The 27,093-nt window shown below is 38.2% G+C and overlaps 6 protein-coding genes across 6 annotated transcripts; 5 read left to right on the top strand and 1 right to left on the bottom strand.

Moving 5' to 3' along the window:
- Positions 1–444: 444 nt before the first annotated feature.
- On the top strand, positions 445–2,428 carry INS49_014062 (uncharacterized protein; the record flags this gene model as incomplete). Its single annotated transcript, XM_043174753.1, has 6 exons — positions 445–576; positions 854–1,015; positions 1,114–1,605; positions 1,654–1,744; positions 1,807–2,277; positions 2,343–2,428. The coding sequence occupies 6 exons, from the start codon at positions 445–447 to the stop codon at positions 2,426–2,428; spliced, it is 1,434 nt and encodes a 477-aa protein (XP_043021698.1).
- A 1,183-nt stretch (positions 2,429–3,611) lies between these two features.
- On the top strand, positions 3,612–5,370 carry INS49_014061 (uncharacterized protein; the record flags this gene model as incomplete). The annotated part of the gene is made up of 6 exons (XM_043174752.1): positions 3,612–3,633; positions 3,711–3,716; positions 3,841–4,619; positions 4,670–5,001; positions 5,054–5,153; positions 5,206–5,370. The coding sequence occupies 6 exons, from the start codon at positions 3,612–3,614 to the stop codon at positions 5,368–5,370; spliced, it is 1,404 nt and encodes a 467-aa protein (XP_043021697.1).
- A 1,905-nt stretch (positions 5,371–7,275) lies between these two features.
- On the top strand, positions 7,276–7,589 carry INS49_014060 (uncharacterized protein; the record flags this gene model as incomplete). Its single annotated transcript, XM_043174751.1, has 2 exons — positions 7,276–7,439; positions 7,496–7,589. 2 exons carry the CDS (start codon positions 7,276–7,278, stop codon positions 7,587–7,589), a joined length of 258 nt encoding a protein of 85 aa, XP_043021696.1.
- Positions 7,590–8,124: 535 nt separating this feature from the next.
- On the bottom strand, positions 8,125–8,394 carry INS49_014059 (uncharacterized protein; the record flags this gene model as incomplete). The annotated part of the gene is made up of 2 exons (XM_043174750.1): positions 8,125–8,333; positions 8,391–8,394. 2 exons carry the CDS (start codon positions 8,392–8,394, stop codon positions 8,125–8,127), a joined length of 213 nt encoding a protein of 70 aa, XP_043021695.1.
- A 9,791-nt stretch (positions 8,395–18,185) lies between these two features.
- Positions 18,186–20,039, top strand: INS49_014058 (uncharacterized protein; the record flags this gene model as incomplete). The annotated part of the gene is made up of 3 exons (XM_043174749.1): positions 18,186–18,318; positions 18,387–19,950; positions 20,033–20,039. The coding sequence occupies 3 exons, from the start codon at positions 18,186–18,188 to the stop codon at positions 20,037–20,039; spliced, it is 1,704 nt and encodes a 567-aa protein (XP_043021694.1).
- A 3,490-nt stretch (positions 20,040–23,529) lies between these two features.
- Positions 23,530–24,360, top strand: INS49_014057 (uncharacterized protein; the record flags this gene model as incomplete). Its single annotated transcript, XM_043174748.1, has 4 exons — positions 23,530–23,839; positions 23,916–23,994; positions 24,055–24,117; positions 24,222–24,360. The coding sequence occupies 4 exons, from the start codon at positions 23,530–23,532 to the stop codon at positions 24,358–24,360; spliced, it is 591 nt and encodes a 196-aa protein (XP_043021693.1).
- Between the last annotated feature and the right edge of the window lie 2,733 nt (positions 24,361–27,093).

Here is a 27,093-nt window from a genome sequence, read left to right as displayed (position 1 = left end):
ATCCGGCAGTGTGAGAAGATCGAAGAAAGTCAGCCAAAAAAAAAAAAAAAAAACCCGACTCCGCTTAAAATGCACAACGGAGCCTAAAGAGGCGCCTTAAAAGCTGTTACGGCGGACCTAAACGCACAGCTCTATCACGCCACGGTCTGTCAAAGCGCGCAAAGCGGCCAGCTCGGGTTCACTGTCCCTTTCTACTACGCCAAGCATGTCTGGGATACCGACAGTCTCAGCCATCAATCTCATTGCTGCAGTCACTTTACTTGGTATGTCTCACTCAGATAGTAACGCTTGTACCTCTCTGCGGTTTTAATTCCGCAAATCACTAGATGCGGAAAACAATAAACTAGGTCTGAACGCCACACAGCAGAGTCAGGGGTGTTGGAACATGGACGCAATGCTTGATTTATCCGATGTCGAACATATGTCTTAAACATGTCGCCTACAATGGCGGTATACTCGGCAACCATCGCATTTCGCTCCTCCTGCGCGCCTTTGTGCACGATGACAAGGGATGCGAAAGGCTACATGGCAGCATCCAACATGGCCAAGACCAGTGAGATGATGGAAAACCGCAAGGTATGGTCTCACGAGTGGGGCTTGACTGCGTCTCCCATGAGACATGTAGATTTCTCAGCGTCGCGAAGCTGAGATCATTCCCAGAGCTCCAGACGTCGTGGCTCCCTCGCACACTGGCCGTGGAAGTACTCATTCAAGGGTTCATCACACACTATTCCAACCCAATTCCCATTTCCCTTGTCATATCGGCTTGTGGGATAATCTTCCTAACATGACATTCTACCAAACCAACTTAGGTGTCCTCGTTGTGGTGAATGGGTTGCTGTTCTATCGACAGCGTAGAAGCAGCAAACCCACACAGAGCTTGAATGTGTACCTACAGGAGGACGAAGATGAAGAACCCAAAGACTTCGTTGCGGAAGCGGACACTGGAGTAGCTGATTTCGTGAAGCAGTATCTTGCTGGACATTTGCTAGCTTTTGCCGCCGATTGGTTACAGGTAAGCAGACTTCATTCTCAACCGGATCCTCGTAAGTACTGAGGATCGTTCCCACTGCTTCTGTGTTTTTGGGTCTGACAGTGGTCGTCACATCCAAGGGCCCACACTTGTACGGTGTCTACAAGTACGACAAGAAGCTCGAAGAGACTTACATTGCCGCCCTCTATGTGACTGGCTTTATCTCCGCGGCCCTCAGCGACGCCTTTGTGGGACAGCTGGCCGACAAGTTCGGCAGGAAGAAGGCCTGCCTGATATATTGCCTCACATGTACGATGTGCTGCCTGTCCATGTTGTCGGACAACCTCTACGTACTCTTTGGTGGCAAGTTCTGCGGCGGGGTGAGCACCACGCTACTGTACAGTGTTTTCGACGCGTGGATGATCACAGAATATCACAAGCGTGGCCTCGAGGCAGAGCACCTGTCGCTGGGGACTCTGTACGGATGGATGATGTCTCTCAACTCCATCGTGGCTACCACAACTGGAATTTTCGGGGACATCCTGGTTTCATTTACCGGAACAAAAGTGTCACCGTTATTGTTGGCTGTTCTGGTGCTTGTCGGCACTGCTACGTGTATCAGTTCGACGTGGGTAAGTCAAACGATCTTTACTCCCGCCCCGATGAATCTGCTGAAACAGTCCAGTGTGAAAATATGGCAGCCCGCCAAGCGACGTGTCCAGGACGTCTTTCCTTGCCGTGACAGCCACGGCGATCAAAAAACGTGGAGAGGTTTGTAGCAGCAATGCCACATGGAGTGCTGAGCAAAAGTGACTGACAGACTGCAACACTAGACAAGCGCATCTTTGCCCTCACGACGGCCTCCTCTCTATTTGAGTCCACGATGTACCTCTTCGTCTTCTTCTGGTCTGCAGCTCTCGTCAGTGCCCGCAACGCCTCCGGCATCACCGAGGATCCCCCACTCGGCCTCATCTTCGCCTGCTTCATGTGCTGCATGATGGCAGGGTCGGTGCTGTTCACCACGGCCACGACCTCACACAATGTCGCCAGCGCGTCCTTCATCCTTAACGCCGCCATCACGTTTGCCAGCGCCTCGCTGCTGTCGGCCGTAATCGTACCATCTCATGAGTACTTAGTCTTCTGGGCATTCTGCCTGGTTGAGCTGTGCGTGGGCATGTACTTCCCCAGCATGAATTTCCTCAAGAGCAAAATTGTCCAGGATGGCTCGAGGGCCAAGATATACAGCTTCATGAGGCTTCCTCTGAGCACACTTGTCGTGCTGGCTCACTCCCTTACCGGAGAAGGTTTGTCTTCTTTCTGCTTTAAAGCTTAGTCTATAGGATGCAAACGTCTGGCTATGGATTCTTAGGTGACTACCATCGGAACAACGTATTCATCTCGTTTGGTGGAGCCCTGCTGGTGGCCTTCAGCATCACCCACCGTCAGCTTCAATGAGGGGCATATCGTCCTTTGATGTGAATCTTAGATTCCAGACGGTACAGTGTTATTCGAGAGTGAGCTTCTGCATGCACATGAAGGATGCCACCGCGGCAGTGCAGAAGTGGACTATGTTGAGTGGGTGCCGAGTGAGAATGGTTGTGGCAGAGGAAGGTTGGGGAGAACTGTGCGAGCAGACAGGATAGAACAGCAGGAGAAAGTCCCTTGATTTATTCCGTTCTGCAATGTTGCCTTGGGTACCTCCACGTAATCCCACCTGACTGTTGGTTCAAGCAATCTCTTCCCAGCACCAAAAAGGGGGCAAAAAAAAAAAAAGGACCGGAACACCGGCAAGAAAAGAAAGAAAGATAGAAAGAACCACTGCCAGGGTCGAGTTGGCACTTTGCAGCCCATTCCAATGTTAAAATTTGCGCGTATCGTGAAATCAAGATATGGAGGTTGTGACACATTGTTAGTCAATCGGGATTGGGATGTAATGTCATGAAATTGGGATTTGTGTAGATGTACCTGCGGGGATACCAAATCGTCTAAAGCAGCCGTGGTGACTGTTACACTAAGTGGTCTGCAAATTATTTGGGATTGGCATGATCGGTTTGGCTATCAACCCCGACGTGGTGTGTGGTTCAACCTCACTGCACAAGTAGGCCATGGTGGTGAATGGAAAACACGTGATGTTAAGATGCAGAGGGACATGGCATCCCTGAAGAAAGAGACGGCGGGGAAGGGGCAAGATTAGGAAGGTCGTTTTGGCGGGGACTGTAACGTTGTCACCATGGCTTATACCCAACCCACCCCGCCCCGCGCCTAGCTGGGTATTGCCTCCCGGGACAACCTCCCGCGTTATATGAGATCGGAGAAGATACGGCGCTAAGTTTTGGTCTCGTTAGCCGTGAGTGGTCCACGCAAGGTCGACCGAGATAGGCAGGGGGCCCTCTCCGACTGGCCTGTCAGCCGGGAGGCCCGTTATCAACCCCAAAAGCTTGATCCGGCAGAGATGAACCATCCGAAAGCTTGAGATCGGCCAAGCATTGGATGATGGCAGGGGCGATGAAAGCGGTTTTCCAACAGTTTTCCTGCCCGACACAAAGGTCAACTCCTTGGTGGGACACAGGTTGTTGGATGGATTTTCCCTCACCCAAGCTTATCCTTCACGCATCAAGCCTCAAGAGGAGCTGTCAAGATGCTTCTCAAGTCGCCAACAGGTACATGGCTACCTGCGTGGGTACCTCAATCAACCGTCACCCTTTCCGTCCTGCTAATCCTCTGCTCCGTCGTGCAGTCATCTGTGAGTGTGTCTTTTTTTTCCCCTCATGCTCACTCACCCTCCCATACCATGACCACTGACACCCCCAGACTGGCGGATATGACGGCTCCATGCTCAATGGGCTCAACATCCTGCCCTCATACAGATTACTTCCGACTCAATGCTGCCACCACGGGGCTTAACACTGCTTCCGTATTCATCGGCGGCTTTTTCGGGCCCCTCGTGGCTGGTGTGACCTCTGACCGCCTCGGGCGCCGCCCGACTATTTTCTGGGGATCGCTCGTGACTATCATTGGAATAATTCTCCAGACCGCCGCCCAGAACATCGCCATGTTCGTCGTCGGGAGGATCATCCTGGGGTTTGGGACTGGCGTCTCCGGTGTCGCCGCGGGCGTGTACCTCTCCGAGACCTTCCCAAGCAGGTGGAGGGCCTGGGGTGTCGGACTGCTCAACGACTTTTACTACGTCGGTGCGCTCATCGCTGCCGGTATCACGCTCGGTACGGGCCAGTGGCAGTCCACCTGGGCGTGGAGGGCGCCGTCGCTGTTCCAGGCTATCTTCTCCATCATGTGCATCATCGTCCTGCCTTTCATCCCCGAGTCGCCTCGATGGCTTGCTTACCAGGGACTTTACGAGGCATCTCGCACGGTGGTTGCCCAGACTAATGCTGACGGGGACCCAAATGACCCGGTTGCCCTTGCAGTGTACAAGGAGATCATCGATACTCTGGCGTGGGAAAAGAAGGAAGGCAGAGGTTTGAGCCCCATGGAAATTGTGAAGACACCCGTGGCTCGGAAGCGGCTCCTCATCGGGATGAGCCCCGGGCCGTTCTCCTGCATCGCCGGGAACATCATCGCGTCTTACTACCTAGGTCCGGAGCTGGACACGGCTGGTATCACAGACACCAACGACCAGCTCAAGGCAGTGAGTAAATCTCGCCCGGATCTATGACTCCCCATCACTGACCACCTCAGAACGTCGTCCTCAATGTTTGGTGTCTAGCGTGCTGCCTAGCCGGGACGCACCTCGCCGCGACGTGGGGCCGGAAACCAACAGCCATCCTATCCCAGTGCCTACTAGTCACTTGCCTACTCATAATCGGTGGCCTGTCGAAGAAGTACGCCGACAACCCGGACGGGGCATCTTCGAGCCTCGTCTATGGTGACGTCGCCGTCATGTTCCTCTTCCAGGGCTTCTACTCCATCGCGTGGACGCCGCTGCTCTATCTGTATCCGCCTGAGGTTATGAATTATTCTATTCGGGCGAATGGCGTTGCTTTCTCCTATCTGATGCTGAATGTGCTTGCGTGAGTTTCCATACATGTTCATATGCTATGTGTTCTTGCTGATCACCTGCAGGCTCATCTTCGTCTTCATCATGCCTATTGGCCTCGCCAACATCGGCTGGAAGATGTACATGGTTAACGCTTCATGGGATATTGTCATAGTGATACTCATCGTGAGTGGAGTGTAAATACCAGTTAATCTCATATGTACTCACACATCCTTAGGCTATCTTCTGGATCGAGACGAAAGGCAAGACTCTGGAAGAGATCGATGCAATCTTTGAGGGCGAGAAACACTCCACAGTGCCCGATGTCGAAAAGGTTCGCCGTGGTGAGGAGACGATGAAAGTCGAGGCTGTAGAGGAGAGCTTGCCGGGAGTCAAGGAGTGAAGGCTGAGCTGTCTGTCTTTGTGTTCGAAACGCCTGGGCCGAGCCCGTTTCAGGGAACCGACTTATCAGTCTTGGCTCCTATTATCACTAGCTACCATTAGATATCACGCTGTAACAAGTTCCGTGGAAGTCTAATTTGTAGACTGCCTGACCAAATGAGTTGGACCACATATGTGAATCCTAAACACACACAAGGTGAAAACAACACCGGGGCTGTAAAGGATGCCATCTCGAGAGCTAGAACAAGTGTACACAGGTCTGGCTCATAGCATCTACAACTCGAAATGCGTAGCTGGTAAAGTTTTAAGTAACATATCAAGGATTAGAGTGGCGTTTGTAGGCAGATATGCGAATAAGAATATAATAAATTGCAAACACTCATACAAAATTCCCTTAACATCAGCCTAACCGAGATGAAGCTTATCGGACATATCCTCTCCATCTATTGAAAAATCTCACGTGTCAGGCACAACAGATCAGTTCCAACGGCAAAGCTATGTCCCTGGAAACCTTGGACACAACGTCTTGATCCATCACTAGCAGGTTTCCGCAGTGCCTTAACAAAATCCTCAAAATTTACTTCAGGATACAATAGCCTTGGTCATCGCCACAGACGATATCAGTCCCAAATAGATTTTCTTCATGATGTCCTAAAGTCTCAAGCACTTCGATCAAAGTAATGGCGCAGTGATTTAGGCCAGTCATCTGACAACACCGGGTACTTGTGAATCAGCTGAAACTCTAATTTTCCTGCATGGGCTTGTGTTTCGGGGACACATACTACTAGACAGTGTTCTTAAGTATACCTAAAGAAAAACGGGGTGTCAGTTATTTTTACTTCGCGCTTTAACGAAGGGGCTTTCCAGTTCTTTTAGCCGGCATCCAGTTTTTCACCGTACTCCGAAACCTCAGATTAGGGCTGTAGCTAACTACAGTGTCCCTAACTATAGCTAGTTTTTCTAGTTAAGTAATATACCTAAGATTGTACTGTTGTAACACTTTGATATGATTCATGACATGTACCCAGCCAGACACGCAACACCCCTCATTCCGCTGGATTGCAGAGGTGTCACCAGTGTGACCTTATAGGTGCCCTGGTATCTTCTTCTTTAGACTGGAGCCCCAGAGACCGAGTCATCATCAACAGCAAGAAACTGGGAAACAACAGTAGTGGGTAAGTTAACTGGTTTTCACGCATACTTTAACATAACACCTCTTGGGCTGGATCTTGCCGCTTAAGAGTAATTATGCGAATGGTGATGCAACTGCAGTTGGGACGAAGTCTGACATGCAATAGTTTGTGGGTGGAAATCATGCCTCTCACTTAGAGACACCACATCACAAGAGCATCTCCTCAGGAATCGATAGCGTGACTGTTTTGAAAATCTTATACAAAGGGCTGTTTCATCTTTCCTAGAGCCTCAATAACGGGCACCCATGTATTCTGTTCTTCAGACTGCATATCAATGAAAAAGTTAGTCACAGACACTTCCAGTTCATTAAGTACGTCAGAGTTAACCCGCTGTCACCAGCATCATGGATACGTGACGGATGTTGAGTTGGGTATTACGGTCACTTACGTGAATGATTCTGGCGCTGGGCTGCTCACAGAGTCTGACATACTGTTAATTGTGTGTAACCAAAACACTCTCCTGACTCCTGAGTCAGAGACTCTTCTTCACAAGGCTATCTCTCCTGACCGCTGTCATGTCACTGTTTCCACAAATCGTATAAAAAGGCCATGCCTCTTACCTTTCAGCATCTTTATTTTTCTGACAGACCATACCAAAGTCATCTTCAGGAAGCATAACCAATAATCAATTATTAACAAAGAAGAAACACCAAAGCCACTAAAGTGTGACAATATCAGCACCATAAACCCAGCCAAGAAGCACAAACGACAAAATGAGCAATATGATGAGAGCCGCCTTCCGAAAGCATGACCAGATCATCTTTACGGACACAGACAAAGTCGAGTGGAAGGGTATGGTGATGAGCCATGCTCGGGTCCCCAACACCGATTTCTATACCTACAAGGTCCACTTAATCGCAAAGAATAAGGAGACAGAGTGAGTGCCACTGAGTCCTTGCCTATATCCAGAAAACTGCTGATTAACAGTACCAGTCCATCCGCAAAGCCGGATTGGGAGGTGATACCACTCAAGGACAAGACGGTCTCAGACTACTCGCTACGACGCTATAAAGAACAGGAAGAGTGAACAAAACCTGAGCGAAAGGATTGAGGGTTAAGATGTGGGTACTGGATTTTCCTGGTGGTGGATGGTCTGAATCTGGTGAGGGAAAAAAAGAAATAAAACCAAAACAGAACCAATGAATTGAGCGTTTTTGGCAATGTGTAGAGTTGATGCAGCTGCCGTGAAACATTGCCCCTCCCAGATGAGAAATTACGTATCATAGATCATATCATACTGTAGATACGGCTCATGCCAATAAAGAGCAGAGTGTTCGTGGATAACTGCAAGGTGAATTATTGATTGAATGGAGAGGCTGCAGTATCCCTCAGCATTATTGGCAAGTTGGCAAAGCTACATATCCGTACATAACCTAAACTCACATCCACAGAACAGCACATATTGGTCCAATCAATGTAGGTTATAGTCACCTGAAACTGTTCATTCTTACAGACGGCGGTGCTGACTATCTCGTTGCAGCCCATGAGACAGTAGCTGGCAGCCCGCAGCTACACGGCGGCTTACCTCATCGCAGCCAACGAGTGGCTGCCAGCCCCATACCTCATAACAAGAGCGGCCGCAGCAGGGACCATGGCAACGCGTTTGAGTTCACGGCCGAAGGGAGCTCAAGGAGCCCACCGACGGCAAAGATATCGAAGATGGCCCCAACGGCCATGACCGCGAAGACGGCCAAGACGGCACCAAAAGCCACAACAGCCCCAACGGCCCCAACGGCCCCATCGGCAGGCTGCCATGTCTCAGAAACATAGACTATTGCCCCATCGGCAGTAACAAGGAGGAGGAGACTGTGAAAAGTGCTCTTTGCACGCATCTTGAACCCACTATTGTTCCACTCCTAGGGCTGCTGCCAAAATGAAACTGAGTATGCGTATATGGCTAGAAATCCTGGCTGCCTGTTAAAACAGGCCATGTACGATGTAAGATATGACTAGAATGGTTAGCTTGGACTCACTCATTTGACCAGCGCTCACTGAACGTATCAGCGGGTCCGCATATGTAGTGATTGTTAAGTTATAGCTGTGATTTTCAACTACAATACTTGATCCCTATTTCCGAGCAAAGGAGCGTATTACCGAAGAGCAGATAGGCAACCGATCCACTCGAGCCTAACCGGAGCAGAGTGGATTCGGAAACCGAGCTAGCAAGGTAGATGCCGGCAGAGTGTACACCCCGATTGTGGGACCGAGATGAACGACTGCAAGGGGCAGAATCCTACTGCTCCTCCATTTGCCAATCGCCTAACTGCCTGAACCACGACGACCAACGGTCTATGACGGTGTCGAGAGAGGGCCCGCCATGGGACCTTTGTGGTGGGGACAAGCTGGACCAGCTACAGTAGCCACGCGCCTCTTTTATTGCGACAGGCAGGACCAAGAAAGCATCTTAGCATTTCCATTTATCTTAAAAGTTAGATGTCTTTTTATATGCGTAACTAGGCCTGCGGCCTGGCTGTAATATAGAGGCGCAGAATGGGTGGGGAGTTTGCGTTAGAGAATTAATTATTATAGCATATAATACTAAGCAGAGGATATGCATGAATTGGCGCAGCCTCCCTACTTATTTTGGGTAGGGAGGCTGCGCCTTATTATAAAGCTATGGCGGAATTAATTATTAAGTTGGTTTTAAATGCATATAAAAGATATTTAAAATTAAAATATAAAAAAAGTTAAATTTAAGTATTACTTTATATAAGAGCATAAAAGATATATTAAAAATACTTTATAATATTATTATAAAACTTTATATTTATATTTTTAAAAATTATTATTTAAGTTATAGTTTTAAATAAGGATTTTAAAAATATAGTTTTTATTTTTTTTAAAGTAAAATTTATAAAGTTTAATATACTTAATTAAGAAACTATATTAAGGAGCGCCCTATTTACTATTAATTACTTATATCTTAATTATTAATAATAATAGCTAAAAGTATAAAATTTTTATAAAAAACTTTTAATTAATTATTAAAACTTATATAAATGCTAACTTATTTTTATAAGGCATTATTATTAATAAAGATAAGCATTTACTTAAAGATTAATTTGCTAAATAATTAAAGATTATTAATTAAAATCTTGCTTATTAATGCTATAAATATAATTAAAAGTATAATTAAATACTTTTTAGCCTATAAAGGATAAATAAAAGCTATTATAACTTTATTTAAAGGCTAAAATGTTATGCTTATTATAGCTATTAAGTATAAAAAAAATGCTTTGCAATATATATTTATTATACTTTAAAATAAAATTACTATTTGCTTTATACCTTTAATAAAGCTTAAGAAGGAGTAAGTTAAAGATATTATAAAGAATATATAATATGCATATTTTATTTAGGTTAATATTAACTTTTATATATAGGTAAGTTTAGTAATATAATGCTAATTAAGATAAACTCTTTATTAAATTTAAGTAGGGAGTTTGCTAAAGAATATAGTATTAATATAATTATAAAACCCTTAAATTTAAAAATAAATTAAAAAGGGTAATTTTATATATATTATTATAAGTTTAAAGCAGGGATAAAATTAATGCTTTAAAAGGCTCCTTTGCAATTTAATATTTAATAATTAAGTAGGCATAATTATTATTAATAAAGTATATATAATTGCTATATAAAGGAAGAGCTTTTAAATTAACTTCTTTCTTATTTATTAAGTTAAAAAGTTAATGCCTTGCTAAATACCATTATTTACTTATACAGCTACTTTTAATTATATAAATTAAGATTATATTCTTAAGCATATAAGCTTAAATATTAATAATATAGAGATAATTTAGATATTAGTTAACCATTTTAAACTTTTAATAATTATTTAGCCTCTTATTTATAAATATATAAAAGACTTTTAATATTTATACTTCTTATTAAATGGCGCAAATCCTCTTAACCTAATTACTATTATAAAGAGTTTAATATATATCAATAATAAGAATAAATTGCTATAAGCTTATAAATTACTTGCTAAATATCTTTAGGAATACTATAGCTTTAACCTTTAATAAGCACTAAACTTTTTAAGATGCTTTAATATAAATATTTACAAGCTAAATTAAAATTATATATTTAAAGAGTTTAAAAAGCTAAACTCTAAATATTAAGTAATGATTTTAATTATATCTTTTAACGTTAGCCTTAATATTAATAATATTACTATTATTATATAATTTAACTTACCATAGCAATTTAATATATTTAACTTTTAGCAATGTAATAAATATAGCATAAAAAAGCAATAATCTTAAGAATAGTTTATTATATTTATCCTTATTTATTAATTTAATTACTTAAATATAAAGAAGATATAACTATGCTAAACTTAATAAACTTAATTATTTAATGCTCTTTATTATAAATAAACATATTAACTTATTTAACTTAGTTATTTTTATAAGGTAATGTTAGCAATAAATAGCATTATTAATAAAGATAGCAATAAAAGTAATATAAGGAGTATTATAAGTGCTAAGTTTTAAGCAAGCTATAATTTTAATATTATAATTAATTTTATAGCTAAGCTAATAAGTAGCTAAGCTTTTAGTATTATATCTTAAGATCTTTAGGATTTAAAATTAATAAAATGGTTTTAGTTTAAAATAAAGATATAAGATATGCTAGATTTTAAGTATAAGGCGTTTTTAAACTCTCCCTACTTTTAAAAGTATATTATAGGTTTCCTTTAGGAGCTAAATAATTTTATATTAAAGTATAAGCAGCTTATAAATATATTTATTTATTGCAATAACTAAGCTTATAAGGAAAATAGCTTAATATTTAAGCTTTTAATAATTAACTTTAGCTAAATTAACAGGAGTATAAAGCTATATACTAACTTTATTTAATATATAGCTCTTAAGATCTTATTTTTATAGTGCTTTATTAAAGCTTAGAATTTAATGCTAAAGGTATGCTATTAAGGCCTAGTTAGCAGTAAGATATTTATAAAAGATATAATATAATAAGCTATTAGCTATCTTTATTATAAGGCTTAAATAAGGAAAGATTAGCTTAGGAAGGTTACTCTTTAAGTAAGTAGTTTTAAGCAGCTTTTAAAGAAGATTTTTGCTTTATATATATAGGAATTTCTTAATTAAAAGGGTAATATTTTATTTAGCTTGCTAAAGAACTTTATCTTAGTAGTTTAAGAAAGGGTAAATATTTTTATTATTATTAAATATAATAAGCGTTTAGCTAAAGAGGTATTAAAAGATATTAAAGCTATAAAGCAATTAAATATAAGTTTATAAATAGAATAATAATATGTAAAATTATAATTAGGTTAACTTGGTTAAGGTTGGCGGACTTTTTATTATATTTTAATAGGAAGCTTATATTGCCTTATATTTATAGCTTAAAATGCATTGCCCTTATATTTAATATTTATTAATCCTTTCTTAGCAGCAATAATAATAATAATAATAGTAATAATAGTAATAATAATAGCAATAGTTAATTTATTATAAATCCCTTAATAATATGCATTTATTTAATTATTAAATTAATTATTTATATAATAATGTTTTATAATTTTAGAGTAGTTAGTGGAGGAGGTAGTGAAGGAGGTGGTAGCGTAGGTGGTGGCGGCTTAGATATGTTTTACCCCTATAATTACATTAACATGTATTAAATAGGCATTTAATAAATAGGGAATTGCTGATTGGCTTAAAGATGCGTATAATGTTAATTTTATTTTCTTAATTAAGTATTTTTAATAGTTTTTTTTAGTGCTTATGTGGAATTATATTAAGGTAAATGTTTTTGCAATGGCTGCGTGTTATTTAATAATAAGGCTAAATAATTAGCTTATTAAGAAGTTGTTAGATTTGCCGGTAATTAATAAGCTTATTAATAATAATTATTGCTATATAAATAATGCAGCCTTTGCATTAAGCTTTGCCTTTAATATATTTCTTATTAATAAAAACTTAATTATAGTTTTTTATTAGGTTATTAACTTGTTTAGCCCTGCTTATAATAAGTATTGTTAATAGCATGGCTTGTAGTAAGGTTGCATAAGGGCTCTTAATATTAGTTTTATACCTTTAATTTTAAGAAGTGCTTATTTAAATTGCATATATAATAATTGGGCTAAAGATTGTTAAATTATATTATAGTTAGCTATTAATATGTTAGCATTTTAATTTATTTAGCTTGCTTAGCCTTTTATTTATAGGCATTAAGTATATAATATTAAGGGAAATAAAAAGGAGGAGGAAAAGAAGGATAATTATAATATAGGCTTTAGTATTATATTTAATGAAGACTTGCGCTTATTGCATTTTTTTTTAAGTTTAGCTTAAGCATTTATTTTAGTTGGTAATTAAGAACTATTTATTAATTTAAATATAAAGGTTATGGATATTAATAAAGTTAAAAGCACTTTGGCGCCTTAAAGCTAAGAATGGTTAAAGGATTATTTTCTAAGTCTTAAGAAGATGGTGGAGCTTAATAAGTTGGCTATTACGCTAATTTATTGCTATTTATAAAAAGTTATAAAATAAAAGGAGGCTTATAAGAGTAAGCTTTATTAATAAATATAGGATAAAAAGGGTAAATTGCCTTAACTTAATGCTATATAAAGTATATAGGAGGGGACCTAGGGGGCTGTATTATTGCATAAATATGTAGATAATATTTATAATTGGCATTTTGTTTTTTGTTTTCTTTATATTTACTTTTTATAGTTAAGGATATTAATTAGTTTGCTTAAGTGGGATGTAGTGCTTATTTAAGTAAGCATAATTATTATAATATCTGGCTTGCTAAGTATATAAAGACTGCTTAAAGTTATTATAAGGAGTTGGTAATGAGAATTTATATTTAGGTATATAAGGGTTGGCAAACTTTTTACTTAACTTAAGTAGGGAGTTTGCTAATGCTTATAGCTTTGCAATATATTTACTTTGTCTTTATATATAAAGATTGCTAAAGGCTATTAAAGAGTAAATTTTGCAAATTAGTGCTTTAGTTTGCTAAGATTTGCAAACTTTTACTTAAATTAAATAAGGAGTTTATTAATTTTGGAATTTAAGTAGCGAGTTTATAAGTTTTAATAGGTAGCTAAGCTGCTTAAAATAGCTTTTTTTATATAAATAAGTTGCTTTTTCCCTTTTATAATAAATGCCTAAATAATATAATAGTAATATATTTTATATAATTTAACCTTTAGTTTATTATATATTTATAAGGATATATATATAATAAAGTTTAAATATAGGGGGTTTTGGGTTTAACCTTTGGTTTAGGTAATTATTTTTAATACTTTTATATACCTTTTTTTTATATATATATATTTATTTCCCCTTTTTTATAATCCTTTCCCTTCTTAAAGTATTTTAAAATAATAATAAGGAGCGCTAATGTTTTAAGTATGCATACTTATTTTCCCTTTTTTATAATCCTTTTTCTTATTATTCTTTATCTTTTCATTTTTATAATTCTATATCTTGGTTTTATAGTTTTGCATTTTATTCTCATGGTTCTTTGTTTAATAGTCCTTATTCTTATAAGGAGGGGAATGCTTTATAAGGTGCTTAAGTTAGTATTTCTTCTTTAGGAATAAGTCTTAATCTTTATAATGGCTGCTATTAAATAATTATATTATAAATTAATTGCTATAGTTTTAACTTAGCATTTAATTAAGAAGCTAAATATATTATTGGAATTATCGTGATTAGCTTATTTAAGAGTAAAAATTGTATTATGTTTAGTATTTTTTTTTAATAAAGTTATAATGTTGTAAAGTTAGTAACTTTTTGCGTTATTCTGCATTTATAATAGTTATAACTTTGTGTATCTTGGCATGTATTAAGTTGAAAACCTTATTTAATTAAGTATAAACTCCCTACTTAATTAAGGTAGGGAGTTTGCGCTTAATTAAGTGAGGTTTTTAAATTATATATAAGTTAGCAAACTCCTTGTTAAAAAAAATAATTAATGATTTTATTATTATATTATTTAAGCTATTAATTTTTTTATATTAAATTAATAAGATTAATATTTTATATATTATTAGCTCTTATATAATATAAATAATTATTATTATTAAAGATAAATAGAAAGTTTTTATTATTAAGATTTTCTTTTTTAATTATAGGAATTATCTTTTAAATAATACCTTCCTTAGGCTTTAGGAATGTTTAGTTTTATACATTTAGCTTTTTAATTAAGATATTTTATCCTTTTATTATAAGATTAGGGAAGTTAAAGCCTTGCTACCTTAGTTATTATTTTATAATGCCATTAATATATAACTTTTAGCTAAATTAAAGAATGTTATTCTTAGGGTTTTTAAATATATGGATTCTCTTTATATAAGTATTGAAGGATTTCTTAATAGTTTTGCATATAGTTAATGTTTATAAGTTATATTAGGTAAGCTAAGTAAATATAAATTAAATATTATGCATTAAGTTCTTGTTATGTTTAATGTTTATAGCATAGGAATTATTAATATATTTATTAGCTTGGTTAATAGGCTTAAAGCTATATTTAATAATAGTATACTTAATAAGCTTAGCCTTAAGAATGTTATTATAAACTTTTTTGTTAAAGGTTACCTCCTTAGTTAAAATTTAGGCTATATTAAGTATCTTAGGTTTATAATTATATAACTTCCCGTTTTAAAAAAAGGCTAGGAGCTGCATAATAACATTATGGATAAGATCATAATTATTATATTAGATAGCCTTATTAAAAATAAGTAGTATCTTAATGCTTATTATATATTAATATTGATTTTAAAACTTAATATTAATTGCTTTCTTATTCCTATATTTATTTATTTAGCCCTTATAGCTAAAAATTAATTAATGAATGTTATTTAAGATATTATTAAGCATCTTATTAAAGATTTACTTTATTATATTATAAAACTATTAAGTATTAGCTTTGCTAGCTTTAATAATTAATAGTTTGCATTGAATTAAAGCATTAATTATAAAGGTAATAATTTGGGTATTAAGATTGTAATAAAATAATGGCATAACTTTATGATATTTAATGTTCTTTTTATTAATAGATTTAATTTATATAAGTAATAATATATTATGGAGAATGGTAATAAAGGACTTTGTTTTTAGGTTTTTAGTATTATAATAGTTGTAAAAGAGGAGCTTAATGTAATTTAACTTAATATAAAAGTTAGCTAAGAAAGCTTTTATTTACCTTTAAATCTTATAAGTATCTTAAGATTTTCATTAATTGTACTTAATGTGTTAAATATAGTTGGTTATTTTGTAGTTATTATATATTGGGATAATATATATTTTGTAAAAGTCTTTATTTAGGTATAAGCGCTTTTTAAAGAGCTTATTATATATATTATAAATGCTAAATATTTTGCCCTCATCCTTATATATAGCATTAGCTTAAAGGAAAGGGGTTTTAAAAAACCTTATCTTAATATAGTTAATGTTAGGTAGTAATGGATTTGGGTTTTTGCTATTATGAGTAAATAGCTAATATATATAGTGTAAGAGAAGCTACTTAAATGCTTTATTAAGATTATTTTATTATAGGAGAAGGTATTTTTAAATTATTTATATAGTAAATTGCTGCTTTAGGTTAAAGTTTATTTGCTAAATATGTTTGCCTTTTTAATTAAGTACTTTAAAGTATATTATAATTATAAGATTTATAAACTAGTTTTGCTTTTTATTAATGTAGTTTTAAATTTTGCTTAAGAAGTTAAAGTTATTATATTAAATTACTATCCTTAAATTATATGCATATTATTAAAGATTTTAAATAATAGTTTTTTGCATATAATTTAATAAATAGTTTAAGGTTTAATATAATAAATAAATGCTTATATTTATAAATATTAGTTTTAGGATATAAATTTATTAATTATTTAAAGTATAGATTTCCTACTTAATTAAGGTAGGGAGTTTGCACTTAGGAAGGAATATATAATTCTTATTTTAAAGTTAAGCTAATAATGCAGTGTTTTAAATATATTTTATAAGGGAAAGGTGCCTATTTTAAGTATAAACTTTTTACTTAATTAAGGTAGGGAGTTTGCGCTTAATTAAAAATATATTTATTTTATTTCTTAGTTAAGCTAATAATATAATATCTTAAGCATATTATATAAGGAATAAATGCTTATATTTATATTTATTAGCTATAACCTTAAGTATATAAACTTTATATATAAACTTATTAATAAGTATATTAATTATATAAATATATATATTGTTGGAAAGGAGGTATAACTTAAGAAGCTTTTAAAGAAAAGAGGTTTGTTTATATGCAAAGCTATGTATAAGATATAATAATAAGAAGTAAATATATGTTTTCTTCCCCTTATTAAGAGATAGATTAAGTATCTTTTTATGGCTTATGCATTGGTTTTGGAGAAGTTGGGAGAGAAGAAGAAGTAAGTTTAATGCCTTTTGCTTTATGACGGTTTATATATAGTTAATATTGCATTAAATATAATTAATTTTAGTAATAGAGTTTAAAGTTACTTTTAGGCCGCTTAATATATTTAGGAGCTTATTTTCTTTCTTAAATAAGCTAAAGATTAAGAATAATTCTTTATTTATAAGGCTAGCTATTTCTTTTTATAAAGATATAATTAAAGAAATATCTTTTTTTTCTTTATTTAAATTATATATTATAACTTTAGATAACTTAAGCATTGCATAAATAGCAAAGTATTTTAAAGCATTCTTTATTATAAATATATAGCGCGAATTCTTTAATTATTTAATAAGAAATACCTATAAATTATAAGATTTATTATTTTTTATATCCTTATTTATATTTTTATAAAGCTTTTTTTATAATGCTAAAGTTTTAAAAATAATGTTTTTTAGTAATATCTTTATACCCTTTTTATTATTAAGACTTTGATTATTATAAAAAGAGCTTTTAAATAAACTTTCTTTATAAATAGCTTTTAACTTGGAATTTAATTTTATAATATTATTTATATTAGCTTAAAAACTTTTATAATTATATTATATTGCTTAAATTAAGTTTATAGGAAGTAATATATTTAATAAAAGAAGAGATAAGTTTAATATATTAATATATAAGTAGTTAAATATAAAAGGGGTTGCTAGGTGTTAATGGGCTGCTTAAGAGTTTATATAAGGCTAGGAATTTGCATGCATTGGGCATAAATTAGCTATTATTATTAATAATATAGAAGTTAGGATATAGTAAAAATAATATTAAAATGATTGCTTGATTTTATAGATTTTAAAGTATGTATTAATGTTTAATGGTAACGTAGTTTTATAGCAATATAGGTAATTCTTAATTTCTATAAATGATTATAATATCTTGGTTATAATTGCGATTATAATTTGGTTATAAACCTTTGCTGCTTATGTAATGTTCCTTCCTCCCTAGCTATAATTACATAAGTTTTGGCAGACTCCCTACTTAAATTACGTGGGGAGTCTGCGCTAAGTTATGCAGGCAGAGGAGGTTTGTAAGTCAGAGATAACATTTCCATAAGGCTTAGAGCTGTGCCACGGCTTGGGTCTTCCTTTTATCATGGCGCCTACCGCCTGATTCTCAAACACGTCCAGTTTTCTTCCGTTCCCTTACCGGACCATTCATCCGCGAGACAAATGAAGACGAGATGAAGCGGCTGCTTCTGCTATGCGGCGCCCTTTGTGCCTCCGCTACCAAGAGGACGGATGAGCCTCTCATTCCCAGACAGGTCGATGGCGCTGTGTCGGGGCGTGTCTTTTTCAGAAGGGGGTTCCACTCGTGTGAGTATGAAATCGTGGTGCCACCAGGTCTGGAACAGATGTGCTAATCGGATCGGTATTCTTCCCAGCCGCCGTGCTGAATGGAAAAGTATATATTGACGGCGGTGAGGTCTCCTACTCAAACAGCTCCGAGACCGGAGGGGTCGAGTATGAGTACTCCGATTCACTCCTCTACATCGATATCGCCACGGATTTCTCCCCCAGCTCGGTGACCGTGGCGTCAATCGAGAAGCCTTCGGAGGTCCCCAATCTGGTCCAAGGGGGTTTGTGGGTCGATGAAGACGCCGGCACGCTCTACACCGGCTTCGCTGGGTCCAGCTCTACTCTTGGCGACGGGGCAGAGCAACCGCAGGGGCTGTGGTCTTTCAAGCCCGGCTCCGATGACACCGACGGGACCTGGACTAACCTCAACGACACCACCGACTCCTTTTTCACGACGGGCAAGCGGCCGTTCGGGGCTCCTGTAGCGAGTGGGAACGGCACCGCCTTCGTCCTCGGCGGCTTGGACGTCTTCGGCAAGTATCACGTCCCCGTCAGCGGGCTACTCTCGTACAACTTCAGCACCCAGACCGTGGAAAACACCACCGTATCCGTCTCCACCGATGGCTTTCTGCAGATGGGGTCGATGCAGTACGTTCCCAACTTTGGGTCGGCGGGGATACTGGTCAGCGCAGGGGGCAACCACGGGTACGTGAAAAGCTCGGGCGAGTGGGCCAGCAACTGGCAGGCCTTCGACACGGTGCAGGTGCTGGATATCGCCTCGGGGACATGGTACGACCAGGTCACCACCGGCAACGTCCCGCCCTTCCGAATGCAGTACTGCATGGCCGGCGCGGCCTCGTCGAACCGCACCTACGAGATCCTTGTGTATGCCGGCTGGAACAACACCCTGGGCGAGTACTCGATCTCCTTCGACGCCGCCTACGTACTCTCGCTGCCCTCCTTCAACTGGTTCAAGGCCGACTACGAGGCAGCGAGCCCCCGCCACGGCCTGACGTGCGAGCATGTCGGCGGTGGACAGGTCCTCACCGTCGGCGGGCTGGACACGTTGCAGCACGACGCTTCGAACCAGTACCGCGGCGTGTTCCACACCGAGGACACATTCCCGCAGGGCCTGGGCGTCTTCGACCTCTCTAGCATGTCGTTCGCCGACTCTTTCGAGTCCAACAGGACGACGTACGACTACGCCGAAGCGCTGAGCACGTACTACAATACCCGCGACCGCGTCTCCAGCTCCATGGGCGACTCGCTGCGGGCCGTCTTCTCGGTCGAGAATTTCACCACATCCGCAACTGCTGTCTCTGGCTCGTCATCGTCATCCTCGGGAGGCTCCGGCTCCGGGACAGCATCTGGGTCGGGAACGGCTTCGAGCAACACGGGTGCTATCGCAGGAGGTGTGGTCGGGGGCGTTGCCGGCGTCGCTCTTGTCGGTGCGGTGATATTCTTTATCCTGCGGCGGCGCAGAGGGGGCCAGTGTGGTTCCGTGGCCCAAGGGAATCAGAAGGGAGGGGCCAGCCATGACAGTGATGGGAAGGCATACCAGCTCTCGGATGGGTCGGAGCCTTATATGCAACGGTTCCAGGTGGCTGGCGACCCCGAGGCGGCTGAAGTGCCGGGCAGCAAGCCACCGGGGTATGTGGGCGGACGGGCAGAGTTGGCATAGTATTGGCGCTTTTTATCAATGTTTACACGGCCGTTGGTAGCTCCAGGACAGTAATTGAATAATCAGGCAGTCGTGCGTACCGCATCTCCTGGCTAGGGAAGCAATGCCGCAGTGACGAGCTGGGCCTTTATGCCTGTTCATTGGTCAAGACGAACAGCTCTCAGTGGGCCCCTGCAGGAACTCATCACTGTCATACGTCCGGTGGAGAAGGACGGTGACCACTATCCGGTGATTGGTTGCTGTGTGACTGGCCTTGGGGTGTTGGCGCGTTGTTTGCTGCCTTGGGACCAGTCACGGCGCACTCGATTTTAACCGGTAGAAAACCCTCTCGTTAACCGCCGCTTGTCTGGTCACATTCTTTTCACTACAACAACACACGCTTGGCTTCACTGCGAGCCTCAACGATTCCCTCACATACAAATCGATTCGCCTGCCCTACCTGAAGCATTTGCCTGTGTACTGTTTACTCTCTCCAACTAGAACTTTCACTCGTCAGCATTGGCTATCAAGTTGCCGCAGCGCTTGGTCCCACAAAACGGACCATTCGTCAATTGCATGCTCCGACCTTCTCTCCGGGATAGACGGCTTCGCACCCTATCAGAAGACACAGACCGTCACGCGAGGTCAATTGAGTAGCACCATGGATGCCGTCGGCCATTCAAGGTCTTAATTAGTCGGTTCATTAGTCTGCCAACTTTGTCGAGGCTTTGGTGACTTGAAGAATCCGCGCGGTGTTGTAGTGGAAACGCACGAGGAATACAACCACATAACGCCTAGCGGACCCTATGCTTATATATATATGCACCATCCCAACCTTGGTTCTCTTCTCAATTCTGCAACAGCAGGTTGCTGCATGTGCAAAGTGCTCCTCGATAGCTTGAGGAGCTCTAACGAGGCTCGTTTTCCCGAAGTCGCCTCTGCTTTTTCACCGGCCTCGGGGACTGCCACCATGCAAGCAAATGCAACAGCTCATGTTGTGCAGTTCAACGACGACGCCTCAATGGCCACACATCTTGCAGCATTGGCCAAGCCAAAGAGCTTTCAACGACTAAATGACTCTCCAATTGCTGGGCATGGAAGAGTTGCCATACAACTCTTTTGCAAGGACAAGACTGGTCCGCGGCGGGGCACACATCAAGAACTCGCTGGTAAAGCATACGTTCTATCCACTCCTCCGTTGAGTACTTGCTTGGACTACTTCGACATTCCCTGCATGTGCAAGTTCCAAGTGAGAAGGGGAAGGCGGCGACGATTTACTTGAGATATTATTGACACATCGCAGATGATCCTCTCGACCCCGAAATGCGACACCGGCCTTCCCGGGATCTCCTGTCGCGACCTCACATTGGTCTCATACGTCGGTGGATGAACACATGTGAAAGAGAACATGAATCCTGCTGTAAAAACACCCGCCATCAACCCCTACCAAGCAAAGTACTCGAACTGTTGGATTTGAAGAATGAGAAACATGGCATGCATCTTATCAAGCCATCTAGGCAGGTGTATGGTGAATATGCCTGCCTATCTTACTGCTGGGGTACCTCAAACTCACAGATCGGCCAAACGACTCATGCCAACCTATCAAGGCAGCAGCAGGGAATAGCCTTCCAAGATCTACCAAACACAGTAGTTGATGCTATTCATCTGTGTTCTACACTTGGTTTTCGATTCCTCTGGGTTGATAGGCTATGCATCATACAAGATGATAAGGAGGATTGGTCAATGGAGGCATTAAGAATGTGTGATATCTATAGCAGGTCAGCGTTAACACTATCAGTCCCCATCTGCAACCAATCGTCACAGAGCTTCCTAGAAAAACGACATAGGGGCTTCCAGGGCAAGAGTCAATTCTGCGCAGTCACATATCAAGATGAGGAATCAAGAGAGAAAAGCAGCTTTTGTTTTACTCCAAGTTTCTGGCATCAAAATAAGGATCCCTGGGTTTTGGAAAATGACTGGTCCGCATTTTGCTACAATCACAGCAATATAAGAAACAACTGGTGGGGCCGAGGATGGACCTTTCAGGAATGGATGCTCTCACCAAGGGTGTTACATATTGATAATATAACACTATGGGATTGTTCTAATGGGTACGCTAATGAGTTGATTCGCAGGCAGATGGAAAAAGCCCGTCTCGTACGAGATCCAAAGGAATTCGGAAGAAGCATATCTTGGGAATCCATTATAGTAGAATACTCAAGGCGACAGATCACATCTGAGAAGGACCGCTTCCCTGCACTGGCTGGGCGCGCTGCTCGCTATCGTCAGGTTACAGGCTACACATGCCTTGCCGGCCTGTGGCTCGAAGAGATGCCCAAGTATTCGGTAATAGGTACGGAGGGTCAGAATTGTTGTGTGTTTCTGAAAGTGTGCATTAGAAGGATCCAAGCTGCGGCAATATGGCGCTTACAACGCCTTTTGACTACAGGCAGATGGCCTGTGACCTTATCTTATCCATCTAATCTAATCAGCCACCCTTCCTTGTCTGCAATATAGGTGGACTAACATTAGGACGAATATATCGAGTCCCACAGATCGGGCAGGATGTCAATACGTTGGTTTTTCTGCTTCCACAACGGCAACTAGTGTTTTAACCAGAATCAAAAAGTAGAATGTTGGCAATAATGTAAATAGGGGCATTATTAGGCGCATCAATACTCCCAAGACCACAGTGCAGGTGAACAAATAGGAGGACCATGACAATGCTGAACAGGAACATGAGCAAATAATAGCTCAAGACGAATTTATCAATCAAGCAGTTGTTTCGAATAGTGTCAATGTATGGATATTTAGACAATCAGTGGAAAAGTGATAGCGTTAGAGTCAGCGTTGTTAAGGGAGTTGGATAGTGAGGATGCTCTTGTGGATATTTTCTAGAAGAGAGTTGCTCAGCTGTGGCCCCTGATTTTGAAATAGGCAGATTTTCAACAAATTTGTGGTCAGATTCTTGATGCCATCGTCGTTGTCAAGGTCAATGAGGAAATCCTGGCAGTCGCGGAAATGCTGGCCGCTGACGACGATGTCGTTCGGGAAAGGAAGGTCTGAAGACATTATGGCCACAACAGATTAACATGGTTTAATGTCACCCCTCATAGCTCGATTGTCGGTCATCAGCAGATGGCCGGCAGATGGATCGACTGCAGCATGAGTAGAGATATAGAAGGGTATTGTCAATGCAGCATTGCTCCTGTAAATAAAGTTGTTAATGACAGCCATGCTAGTGAACATGTGGACATGGAATTTAAGGGTTACAGTCTATAGTGAATAGTGATAGGTATTACGAAGAAAAAAATACTTAAACGGTCAGAGAGCAACTCCAACCTCTCCCTTTCCATTAATCCTACCCACCCACGCTCACACACAACTGCACACAATCAGAGTCAACTTGATCAAGCCTAACACAACAAGCGCAATCTGCCACTGCTTGGTGTCCACTCTCTGAAGTAAGTTGAGACATATGAGCCATCCAGACGCAGTGGCCAATATTCTGGCCGATCTTTTACCCATGTCCAACCCAACATGGACGAGTTTGAGCTGACAGAAATAGAATGGACCCTCTTCATATCATCCTGGTGGTCCTGCTGGGCCTTCTTGTTCCGTCCATGGCTGCCGTTCCACGCCAAATGGCTGGTGGCCACATTGGCAACACCGATATGGACTACAACGGCGACCACACCTCGGACAAGGGACTGACAGGACGTCAGAGCGTCGTCCCTCGGGGTCTTGAAGGCATGCTCATTGAATACGAGATCCAGTGCGACTCGGACCCAGATACGACAGAGCCGCCACCCGGATTCAAACAGGGGAAGGTCCTTTCCAACAAGTTCTGCAGAGACTGGTGGGAGTGCAACTCCGACGGTAATGAACTCCCATGCGCAACTATTGTCGCCTCTTCATGGCATAGTACCTTGATAGCTGACTGCAGAGCTTGTAGGCAAGAAGAAACAAAAAATGGAAGTTCCGAAGGAGTGGAAGCCAAAGGGCCAGTCCTCGGCCAAGGGAAATGTGAAGTGGTTAGTCTGCACCCACTGCCACCTGTTTTCAAATGAGAGCTAACCAAACACGGCCCCTAGGTGCAAGGATCATTGCAAGTGTGTTGTGGTGGACAAGCCTGTGGAGCACGCTTCTTGGAACTAGTTTGTCTTCCGTTTAATCGCCTACTCCTCACCTATATTCTTTAGCATAACAGCACTTTAGTTATGCAAAAGATAATACTAGTATTTACTAACGCGTTATATAGTGGCTGTGTTGACCCCTATGGTGCCTATATGCAGGGTAGCTACGGCAGTGTTGCTCGAGATATAGACTTGACCGGACCTCCTCTGAGTGATGATGGGCTGGCGATGGAGGCTTTTGACGGCCCACCTCGGAAGGGCTGAGCTGGATGAGTGGGGATGAGTTTGACTCTGTCTGGTGGTCTAGAAAAGGGTTGGCTTTTACGGAACCAGGCTCTTTAGTGCCAGCGGACCCGTCACTTATAGTGAAGAATGCACACCCATGAATTGCTGTACTGCCCCCTGACCGAAAATTCGATCTGTCTTTATGGTCTAGCTGAAGTTAATGTCTATTTAGCCGATGACACTTGTTTTGTAAACCATGGGCAAATAAGAGAACCTAAGGTAAATTTAATATTCATTTTAATAATGCAAAGTTTTCTTTTAGGATTACGTGTCTTATAGGATCACGTAATTACGGTATTAACATTTTAATTAATAGCGAGGCTAATGCTGTTAAATTTCGGATTCCAGTATTTTATTGTCTTTAACGGCCTAAACTAGTATAACTATTACTTAAGCCTCTGCATTTTAACCACTCTTGTCCGTGATGGCATAGAGGAATGGCTAAATTGCAGATTTTCAGGACGTTTTGCCAGCAACTCAAGGTTATATTGCAAAATAACACAGGCCAGAACAACCTTTAGCTTAATAGCGTTAAATGTGGTTATGGACGTGCCATAGGGGAACAGCAGCACTGGGCACGATAGGCACTATGGGCAATTGGCACTAAAGCACCGGCAGGCAAGGGTCACGTGCGGCAGCACGTGACCACCCCCAGTAGTTTATAGCCAGAGGGAGGTTCTATAGCCTACGGCCGCAACCCTCCTTCCTTTTATATAGCCAATTCAAATACAACCAGTCTGCTATTAATTAATATACATTAACCCAACCAACACTAATTAGTAATTACCTATAAGTAATTATAAATAGCAAGGTAAGTAAGTAATAAATTTATATTATTATTAATTAAGTAATAATTATTAATAATGAGAATTATTATAATTAAGTTATAATATTTATGCTAAATAATTAATATTAATATTATAAAAGTAAGCAATTATTAATGATAAAACTTTACTTAATTAAATATTAATAGCTATATTATAATTAAAATTAATAAAAAGAAATTAATAATACCTTAACCTTTTTATTATAAAGATTTAATTTATTAATTAATTAATCCTTAATAATACCTTAAATTTGCTAATTATATAATGCATTTTATTATATAATTAATATTAAAAGTACTTATAATTACTTTACTTTAATATAAATAATAATTTATATTTACTTAAGTTAATAAACATTCTTTAATAAACACTCTCTTATTATATAATTAATACTTTCTTTTTATACTTTAAAATAACCTTATTATATCCCTTTAATTACCCTTTTTCTTTTTCCTTATATATAAATTACTTAAACATTTTAATAACTTAGCAAAATAACTAAATCTAATAATAATGCTAAGAAGATACCCTTAAATATTAATAATGCTTTTATGCAAAAACTTTAATTACTCTTTAACTTTAATAAAAAATTTTAAAATTAATAAGTTAATTTTAACCATTAAAATAAACTAATAATAAAAGCAAATAATATAATTAATTAAATAAATATTATTATTTTTAAGTTTATAAAAAAAATAATAAAATATTAAGATATAAATAATAATTTACTTTAATACTTTATAAAAAACTTTACTTTTTAAAATATAATAATATTTAAAAAGTTAATTATTATTTAAAACTTTAAGAAATTCCTTTAAAAGAAAAAAGTTAATATTAAAGGAAGCGCTAATAAGCAATATATTAACTTAAAAGTATTGCTTATATATAATAAATATCCTTTATAGTAAGAAAAGAAACTATATAAGGCAATTAATATATATAAACTTTTTAAGTTTTATATTTAATAACTTTAATCTTAAAAGCTAAAAATAATAAGTACTTAAGAAACATTTGCTATTTAAGAAATTTAAAAAATCCTAACTCTTAATATAATTCCGCTATTTATAGCTTTTACTTCTTCTTATTAAAACTCAAAGCAATTAATTCCCTTTATTAAAAATAATAAAAAATCTTAAAAATTATAACTTTTTTATTCTTAATTATTTATAAAATTAAAATAAAACTTTATTTAATTAATTCTTTTATAATAAGCATTATAATTATTATTTTATAAAAAGAAAACCCTTAATTAATTAAATATAAGGGCTCCCTTAAAATATTAAAAAATATTATCTTAATAAAAACTAAGTTTATTAAAATACTTAAAAATTCCATAACTTAAGGAATAATTTATAAGTATTCCCTTTAAAGAATTAATAAAGACTTTATACTTAATATTACTATTTATTATAGCATTAAAATCTCCATAATTATATAATTTATATTAAAACCTACCCCCTTAAAAAATAATAAATAATCTTTTTAATGTTAATAATAATATATATTTTAATAAAATATAAAATAAAAATAAGAATTAATGTGGTTATGGACGTGCCATAGGGGGACAGCAGCACTATGGGCGATAGGCACTATGGGCAATTGGCACTAGAGTACTGGCAGGCAAGGGTTATGTGCAGCAGCATGTAACCACCTCTAGATAGTTTATAGCTAGAGGGAGGTTTTGCAGCCTATGGCTGCAACCCTCCTTCCTTTTATATAGCTAATTTAAATATAACTAGTTTGCTATTAATTAATATATATTAACTTAATTAATATTAATTAATAATTACTTATAAGTAATTATAAATAATAAAATAAGCAAGCAATAAATTTATATTGCTATTAATTAAGTAGTAACTATTAATAATAAGAATTATTATAATTA

Source organism: Diaporthe citri, assembly GCF_014595645.1.
Source record: "Diaporthe citri strain NFHF-8-4 chromosome Unknown scaffold_7, whole genome shotgun sequence".
Lineage (NCBI taxonomy): Eukaryota > Fungi > Ascomycota > Sordariomycetes > Diaporthales > Diaporthaceae > Diaporthe > Diaporthe citri.
Note: the sequence above shows the minus strand (reverse complement) of the source record. Positions and strands in the feature narration are given on the sequence as shown.